The sequence below is a fragment of the Sprattus sprattus genome (assembly GCF_963457725.1).
Source record: "Sprattus sprattus genome assembly, chromosome: 13".
Classification (NCBI taxonomy): domain Eukaryota; kingdom Metazoa; phylum Chordata; class Actinopteri; order Clupeiformes; family Clupeidae; genus Sprattus; species Sprattus sprattus.
This window is the reverse complement of record NC_137911.1, coordinates 29501537-29511536: the sequence shown is the minus strand read 5'-3', so window position 1 is coordinate 29511536 and position 10000 is coordinate 29501537. Positions and strand designations below refer to the sequence as shown.

General features: G+C 46.3%; 1 protein-coding gene across 1 annotated transcript in view; it reads right to left on the bottom strand.

The window, feature by feature from the left end:
* The window catches only part of emilin1b (elastin microfibril interfacer 1b), a 44433-nt gene that overhangs the window by 11 nt on the left and 34422 nt on the right, over window positions 1–10000 (bottom strand). The window contains exons 4-8 of the mRNA XM_080849633.1: window positions 6664–9039; window positions 6377–6502; window positions 5753–5770; window positions 3834–3968; window positions 1–1655 (exon numbers count right to left, since the gene is read on the bottom strand). The exon at window positions 1–1655 is cut by the window's left edge and continues 11 nt beyond it. Of these exons, the coding sequence (XP_080705759.1) occupies window positions 1333–1655; window positions 3834–3968; window positions 5753–5770; window positions 6377–6502; window positions 6664–9039 (2978 nt within the window). The 3' untranslated portion in view covers window positions 1–1332. The remainder of the gene's footprint in view (window positions 1656–3833; window positions 3969–5752; window positions 5771–6376; window positions 6503–6663; window positions 9040–10000) is intronic.

The following is a 10000-nucleotide window of genomic DNA, read 5'->3' as shown; positions in this document are numbered from 1 at the left end:
GAAGAGAGAAGGAAGGGAGGCACTACCTGCTACCAGAGAGAAGGAAGGGAGGCACTACCTGTTAGAAGAGAGAAGGAAGGGAGGCACTACCTGCTAGAAGAGAGAAGGAAGGGAGGCACTACCTGCTACCAGAGAGAAGGAAGGGAGGCACTACCTGTTAGAAGAGAGAAGGAAGGGAGGCACTACCTGCTAGAAGAGAGAAGGAAGGGAGGCACTACCTGCTACCAGAGAGAAGGAAGGGAGGCACTACCTGTTAGAAGAGAGAAGGAAGGGAGGCACTACCTGCTAGAAGAGAGAAGGAAGGGAGGCACTACCTGCTACCAGAGAGAAGGAAGGGAGGCACTACCTGTTAGAAGAGAGAAGGAAGGGAGGCACTACCTGCTAGAAGAGAGAAGGAAGGGAGGCACTACCTGCTACCAGAGAGAAGGAAGGGAGGCACTACCTGTTAGAAGAGAGAAGGAAGGGAGGCACTACCTGCTAGAAGAGAGAAGGAAGGGAGGCACTACCTGCTACCAGAGAGAAGGAAGGGAGGCACTACCTGCTAGAAGAGAGAAGGAAGGGAGGCACTACCTGCTACCAGAGAGAAGGAAGGGAGGCACTACCTGCTAGAAGAGAGAAGGAAGGGAGGCACTACCTGCTACAAGAGGGAAGGCAGAAAGGTGCACAGAAATCGTAACACTCACATCACAAATGTGAACTGCTTGCATGTAAAAACAAAAACAAAGCAAAGATACAGACAGTAATACCCCGTCCCTGTTTTCACCCCAGCTAAGCAAGTGGCTGCTTCATTTTGAACACAAACTTTGGCAGGAAGTCGATATGACCTCACGGTTCGCCTTTGGCGCATAGAAGATAAGTATTCATAATGTCTTCACCATGTCGGGAGGGATTTACATTTGCTCAATAGTAACAAAACATGACAATAAATCCTGCAGTAGTATCTGTTATCACAATTCTCCGCGTTTTGGGATGGTTACAATATCAAGGGCAAATTTTTCTTGTTCATCTTTGACATTTATATTCTGTCTTTGTGTAGTTGAGTTCATATCAGCGGGATTGGAACTGAAACCCGGAGCGCTGAAGCACGTCCTGTCATGAAGTGCGTCTCCGTCCTCCAGAGGGTCTAAGTGTCTGTTTCGCGTCATTTTTCTGGCCCCGTCGTTTTCGTTTTTGATCGTCACAATGTCAGTGAGTCCGCAAAGGTCTCTCAGTGTCCATCTTATATATAGCAGATGGCTCTAACACGGACCTGGCCCACGTCTGTCCCAAACCCGGCCCAATCCCGGGCCCAGATCTGTCTCAGAGTCCTCTGCTACGGCTGCAGGTCGACTCTTAAACGTCTTCGTAGAGGAGCATGCCGCTGAAGATGGTCAGAGGCTCCACGGAGTGGGCCAGCTTGCCCATGACCAGGTCCACACACACCGTGTCCCCCGTCTGCAGCGGCAGGATGATGTTGAAGACGGCCAGAGCCCCGGGCGTCGGCTTCGTGTCGGCCACCGGCTTGTTCTCCAGGCCTTCTGGCTGGTAGCCCGCCGAGTCGCTGCGCGCCATGCCGTAGTTGGACTTTGACAGGACGGCCTCCAGCTTCACGTTCTTGTGGCCGGTCAGGATTGCGCTGAAGAAGTATCGTCCGTCTAAGGGAGCTGTGAACACACCTGGAATACACACACACACACACACACACATAGTTAAAGAAGAGATCACGGCCGGTTCTACAAACAATACTAACTCACTGGTAACAACCGCAAAAGCTTTAGTCTAAGGACTCAGTGACAAGCTTAGCAGAGATACTTTTAAGACACTCCAAGCAAAAATGCTAAGTGACGTTCCCCAAACAATATATATAGTATATAAGCACACACACACACACATATATACAGCCGCGGAAAAAATTAAGAGACCACTTCAAAATTATCAGTTTCTCTGGTTTTACTATTTATTGGTATGTGTTAAAGTAAAATGTACATTTTTGTTTTATTCTATAACCTACTGGCAACATTCCTACCAAATTTCAAATAAAAATATTGTCATTTATATCATTTATTTGCAGAAAAATGACAATTGGTCAAAATAGCAAAAAAGATGCAGTGTCTTCAGATCTCGAATAATGCAAAGAAAACAAGCTCATATTCATTTTTAAACTACACAATACTAATGCTTTAACTTACGAAGAGTTCAGAAATCAATATTTGGTGGAATAACCTTGATTTAAAATCACAACTTTCATGTGTCTTGGCATGCTCTCAACCAGTCTTTCACATTGCCGTTGGGTGACTTTATGCTACTCCTGGCGCAAGAATTCAAGCAGCTCGGCTTCTTTTCATGGCTTGTGACCATCCATCTTCCTCTTGATCACATTTCAGAGGTTTTTTTATGGGATTTAGGTCTCGAAATTGGGCTGGCCATGACAGGGTCCTGATCTGGTGGTACTCCATCCACACCTTTACTGGCCTGGCTGTGTGGCATGGAGCATTGCCCTGCTGGAAAAAAACACTTGGGGAACATTGTCAGAGCAAAACGAAGCAAGTTTTTCTTCCGGGACAACGTTGTACTTTGCCTGGCTGAGGTTTGTAAAAGACGATAAGGATTGAACCAAAGCGGACTGGAGGTTCTTCTAAGTTCATCTTCTCTGATGAGTCCAATTTCACAGTAGGTGCAAGACTCTGTGGCTTGTAGGCCTCTCCAGGTCTCCGTCTAACCATCAGACGACCATGTGTTGGGCAAAGCTGAAAATTGGACTCATCAGAGAAGACTAACTTAGAAGAACCTCCAGTCCGCTTTGGTTCAATCCTTATGGTCTTTTACAAACCTCAGCCAGGCAAAGTACAACGTTGTCCCGGAAGAAAAACTTGCTTCCTTTTGCTCTGACAATGTTCCCCAACTCTGAGAAGTGTTTTTTCCTGCAGGGCAATGCTCCATGCCACACAGCCAGGCCAGTAAAGGTGTGGATGGAGTACCACCAGATCAGGACCCTGTCATGGCCAGCCCAATTTCGAGACCTAAATCCCATAAAAAAACCTCTGAAATGTGATCAAGAGGAAGATGGATGGTCACAAGCCATGAAAAGAAGCCGAGCTGCTTGAATTCTTGCGCCAGGAGTAGCATAAAGTCACCCAACGGCAATGTGAAAGTCTGGTGGAGAGCATGCCAAGACACATGAAAGTTGTGATTTTAAATCAAGGTTATTCCACCAAATATTGATTTCTGAACTCTTCCTAAGTTAAAGCATTAGTATTGTGTAGTTTAAAATGAATATTAGGTTGTTTTCTTTGCATTATTCGAGATCTGAAGACACTACATCTTTTTTGCTATTTTGACCAATTGTCATTTTCTGCAAATAAATGATCTAAATGACAGTATTTTTATTTGAAATTTGGTAGGAATGTTGCCAGTAGGTTATAGAATAAAACAAAAATGTACATTTTACTTTAACACATACCAATAAATAGTAAAACCAGAGAAACTGATAATTTTGAAGTGGTCTCTTAATTTTTTCCGCGGCTGTATATATATATACACTGTATATAAATAAATTGTTCAATGTTATATATAAGACAGCTCTCTATGAATATAAATAAGGCATGAGCTGCTATTATGATCATAACTGAAGTGCCCTTGAGCAAGGCACCTAACCCCGATCACTGCTCCCCGGGCGCCGCCAAAGGCAGCTCACTGCTCCGGGTTAGTGTGTAACCTCACTTCACTGTGTGTGTGTCACTTCCCTGGATGGGTCAAATGCAGAGTTGGTTTCAGATAGTGTGTGTCTACACCACCTTTGCCATAGAGTCACTTTCACTTTTTTCACTTTCATAACATGTGGTTGTTCAACTAACCAGTGCGTGGATTGTATTTCTGTCCTTCATTGACAAAGACTTTGTCGAAGACTATGGTGCCGGAGTTGGCCATGGGCTTAGTGAGCGCGGCGGAGAAGGAGAGGCGTGGCACATTGGCATCTAATCCCGGGACACCTGTTAATGAAAGCAGACACACACACACACACACACCAGCACACCTGTTAATGAAAGCAGACACGCCCATCAATTTTACCTGTCTATACATACATGCATATATACATACATACATACATACTGTACATACATACATACATACATACATACATACATACTGTACATACACACCTTTTAATGAAAGCAGACACAACCATCACTTTGATCTGTCCATACATACATACATACATACATACATACATACATACATAGGTACATACATACATATACATACAGTACCAGTCAAAAGTTTGGACACACCTTTAATTAGTTTTCTTTACATACTGTATATTATTTTCTACATTGTAGATTAATACTGAAGACATTTATACTACGAAAGAACACATATGAAATGATGTACTAGACAAAAAAAGTGTTATCTACCATGTAGAAAATGATAAAAGTAAATAAAAAACTTCTCCAAAAATGAGAAGGTGTGTCCAAACTTTTGACTGGTACTGTACATACATACATACATACATACATACATACATACATACATACATACATACATACACACATACACACACACACACACACACACACACACACCAGCTCACCTATTAATGAAAGCAGACACAACCATCACTTTCTTTCTATACATACATACACACCGGCACAACTCCTAACATGCTTTTTGAAGCTCTACATCACAGTGCTGACCTCACACACAATCTGACTTTTCAGAATGTCGTTTTTCAACGAGTTCATTCATTTCACCACTGGCCAGCTGGTGACCTTTGGTGACCTTTGGAGCTAATTCACCTAGAGCTGACCCTAGCCTTAACCCTAGCCCCCACCTCAAACACAGAGCAAGAAGTTCACTGACCCCCCACGACCCTGACCACCACCACCGCCTCACACCTGTGCTCAAGAGGATACCCCCCAGGCAGTGCCCAGCCCTCACACACACACACACACACACACACACACACACACACACACAGGCTGGGTCTGGCCTGCTCCTAGTCTCTAGCCTAAGGGCACAGGGGAGGACATACCCTGCCTCCCAGACAGTGCACAGCCCTTACAGGATCACACACACACACACACACACACACACACACACACACACACACACACACACACACACACACACACACTAGCATACCCTGCCCCCCAGGCAGTGCTCTACCCTTAGAAGGACTCAGTCAGGCCAGAACCTTTTCCATATCTGATGCTGTCTGAAGGCGGGGTCTAATCCACACACACACAATGCTGAACTCTACACCCAAGTAACACATGTGCTCCCAGAAGTTCCGCCACACACACACACACACGCACGCGCACACACACACACACACACACACACACACACACACACACACACACACACACACACACACACACACACACACACACACACACACACACACACACACACACACACACACACACACACACAAGAATAACCTACCTCCCAGAAAGCCCAGCACACACACAGACACTCCAGCAACACACACTCTGTCACACACACACACACACACACACACACACACACACACACACACACACACACTCACTCCAGCATAACCTAGCTCCCAGAGAGTGCAGCGCACATACACACACACACACACACACACACACTCAAGCACACCTTTGCCCCTAGACAGTGCAGCTCTCACACAAACACACACACACACTCCAGCATACCTACAGGAAACAAACTGTCTAACTAACTCACACACAATGCTTACACACCATCACACACTACAATATTCTGAAGGAGACGGCTGAACACTTACCTCGTTCACCTTGGAAGCCTGAATAAAAAACAGAAAAAAAGCTCTCCATTAAAAATGATATAAAATACAAATATTTACTACATTTGAAACAACCGCTTACGGGCCATATTAAGGTTTATATAACTCCTCCTCTCTGGCTTGTTTAATATTAATAACTGACACATTTGATCAATCCAGGAAGCAGTCCTCAGGTTTCTTCTTATCAGCAGCACCTTTCCACTCATCACCGAGCCATTTAATCATTAACTTCATCAGACAACAGCCATTAATCATTAACTTCATCAGACAACAGAAATGTAATCATTAACTTAATTAGACAACAAACATTTAATCATTAACTTAATTAGACAACAGCCATTTAATCATTAACTTCATCAGACAACAGCCACTTAATCATTAACTTCATCAGACAACAGCCTTGAGCTGATAACTGAGCCATTTCACACATGCGTTTATTATTCATCAGACAACAAACATTTAATCATTAACTTAATTAGACAACAGCCACTTAATCATTAACTTCATTACACAACAGGCAATAATCATAAACATCATCAGAAAACAGCCTTGAGCTGATAACTGAGCCATTTCACACATGCGTTTATCTGAGAGCAGGTGTCTCACCAGGAGCTCCTTTGGGCCCTTCCACCCCTGCCTTGCCCGCTGGTCCTTCTCTTCCTGACGGTCCTCTGGGTCCAGGCAGGCCCGGGAAGCCTCTATCTCCCTGAGGGCCCATTGGACCAGGATGACCTGGAAACATAATACAACTCAGTCCCTCTCTGGGTCATATAAACAACAACAGAGCCTTTACGAGCAGTATTGATACAAACAACAACAACAACAGAGCCTTTAAGACCAGTATTGATATGAAAACATTGATTCTGATTCTGATTCTGATTCTGAAAACTTACCCTTAATGTCCTGCTCAGTGAAGACCTGGAACTCTTTGAGAACATGGAACACTGAGGAGTTAAGGCTCTTAATCTTGCCGTGAATGTCGTCTAGGTGTGTGTTTTCGAAGGTGTCGATGAACCCTTCGTGAGAGGTCACCGTGGAGTTGAGTCCGTTCAGACAGGTCCAGAGCCCAGAGACGTGTTTGTTCAGGCCCTCTTTGATCTTCTGAACGTTGTCGGACAGAGTGTCGCAGCGGCCGCAGACTTCCTCCAGCTTCGTCAGCCTCTTATCCAGGTCGTCTTTGGACCGCTTGCAATCGCCCATCTCTACCACAAAGTTGTTCCCAAAGTGCTGGATCTCCTTATCGACTTGGTCAAAGTGGCCTTTGCTGTCCTCGACGTGCTCCGTGATCTCCTGCTGAATCTTGTCGATCTCGGAGATGATCTTGTCCTTGGTGTTGCCCAGGTCGGTGATGACGCTGTCGTGCTTCTGCACGGTGTGCTCCAGACCCTTCAGGGTGTCGTTGATGGAGCTGAAAGTGAGGATGACATCAGACAGCTCTCCCTGAAGCGACTTCAGGTTCCCGTTGGACGTGCCGCTGATGACACTGTGGCCATCCAGTGGCTTCTCTGGGTCGGTTAGACCTCCTCCTCCTCCTCCTCCTCCTCCTCCTGTCCCTGGTCTTGTCCCTGTTCCTGGACCAGCTCCGGTTCCTGTAGGAATTAGGTCAATCTTGCATGATCCACTACATTTCGCCACGTCCTCTTTCAGCTTGCCCACCTCTTCCTGTAGGTTGGAGCACACCTTGGAGCACGAGGTGTCGTCGGAGTCGATTCTGTTCCTGACGTCTTGTATGTCCGTGTTGCACTTGGCCAGAGAAAAGTTTGTGATGTTCTTCAGCTTCTTCAGCTCGTCATCGACCTTGTGGCAAATGTCACAGCTCTCGAGCTCGGTGACGATCCTGTTGAAGTGCTCCCCGTTGTCTCCAGTCAGTGCTTTGATTTTGCGGACGTCATGGCTCAGGTCGACCACCCTGTCGTTGAGCGAATCTCCGGACACAGAGAAGTCCTTAAGACGCGTGTTAAAGGTCTTGATTTCCGCCTCGTTTGCGATTACTCTCCACTCCAGAGACTTAGATCCCCCTAAAATGTCTACTAGTCCTCCGTTGTCCCCTCGTCCTCCGTTGTCCCCTCGTCCTCCGTTGTCTCCTCGTCCAGGTACGTTGTCTCCGCGTCCTCCGTTGTCTCCTCGTCCAGGTACGTTGCTTGAGCCGGGTCTACAGGATGCTGTGCAGTCCCTCAGCCTCTTGTCCATGTGGTTGGTTGCGTTCTCAAGTCGAGACAGACGCTTGTTGTAGTTCTGCATGTCGTCCTTGATGCCCGTCACGTCCAGCTCGACCCCTGAGATCAGGACATTTTGGTCGCTGAAGCGGTCGAAGAAGTCGTCACGAAGGTCACTCAGCTCTCGTCTGAAGAAGTCCTTTAGGTCGTTTTCTATGTTAGCACAATTGTCCTCCGTCTTCTGCAGCGAATTGTTCAGCCTTCTCTCAAGGTCTCGAATGGGACCTGTGAGTGAACTGTCTGCCCCACCTGCACCTGTACCTGTCCCACCTGTCCCACCTGTCCCTGTCCCTGTCCCTCCCCAACGTCCCCCACCTGAAGTTCCCCCGCTTCCACCAGTGCCTTTCAGCTCCTTGTCCAGTCGATCCTGAATAGCATCTACTGAGCCGGAGGTCGAGATTATTTTCCTGTCTATGTCTCCAATCCTTCCTCGGAGGTCCGTCACAGTGTCACAGCACCCTTGGGTGCGGGTCAGTTCTCTCCGCAGGCCGTCCAGGCTCTGGCGGTGGCGCTGGTCCATGGCGTTCATCTGTTTCTCCAGGGCGCGGATCCTCTCCCGGTCCTGCTGCTGCTGCCGCTTCAGGTCCTCCACGCCCGACTGGCAGGACGAGCACGACAGCGCCACCCTCCGCTCCAGCTCCCGGAGGATCTCCTCCTTCAGCGAGTTCTGCCCGCCTCCGCCTCCGCCTCCGCCACTGCTGCCACCACCACCGCTGCTACCACTGCTGCTGCCACCGCTGCCGCCACTGGTGCCACCGCCAGCGCCACCACCACCGCCACCAATCACATCCAGGTCGTTCCCGCTGCCCTTTCCGTTGACGAGGTGGTTGTTTATGCTGACCAGCGTCCTGTCGTGGGCCTGGGTCATGTTGTCCAGCCGGTCCAGCTTGGTCTGGATGCTGTGGATGGTGTCTTTCATCTCCGGTTGAGCCGCGTCGGCGGGAGTCTTACCCCCGTTCATGCCCCGCAGTGTTGACTGGAGGCTGTGGAGGTCTTTGGATAAGCTCTGGATTTTTTCCTCTAGCTGCCGGAACTTGTCGCTGTCGCCTCTTCCTGTAGGGAGAGAATACAGCATGGTCATGGCTTAGTGTTTATATATCACATATACAGCATGCTCATGTCTTAGTGTTTACATATCACCTATACAGCATGGTCATGGCTTAGTGTTTACATATCACCTATACAGCATGCTCATGCCTTAGTGTTTATATATCACCTACACAGCATCCTAATGTCTTATTGATTATATATCACCTATACAGCATCCTAATGTCTTAGTGTTTACATATCACCTATACAGCATGGCTTAGTGTTTATATATCACCTATACAGCATGGCTTAGTGTTTACATACCACATATACAGCATCCTAATGTCTTATTGATTATATATCACCTATACAGCATGGCTTAGTGTTTATATATCACCTATACAGCATGGCTTAGTGTTTACATACCACATATACAGCATCCTAATGTCTTATTGATTATATATCACCTATACAGCATGCCTTAGTGTTTATATACCACCTACACAGCATGCTCATGTCTTAGTGTTTACATATCACCTATACAGCATACTCATGTCTAAGTGTTTATATATCACCTATACAGCATGCTCATGTCTTAGTGTTTATATATCACCTATACAGCATACTCATGCCTAAGTGTTTATATATCACCTGTACAGGATATCTGCAGCTTTATAATATTCTTATCTAATATCTGCAGCTACATAATATTCTGATAGGGCGCATCTGAAGAGTCGTTGAAATCCACAAAGTTCTTAAATCTCTTTAAACCTTAATTTTATTATGTACATAACTCTGCTTGCTAACACATTTGTTATACTGTAGGTGATATAATATGTTATACTGTATGAGCTATAATATGTTATACTGTATGAGCTCTGGAAAGTCACATATAACAAAAGGACATCCTGAAAAAGTGTGTGTATATATCACACTGTCATATCACACTTATTGTTTTAAGTGTGTGACTAGGAATCCAGTGCTT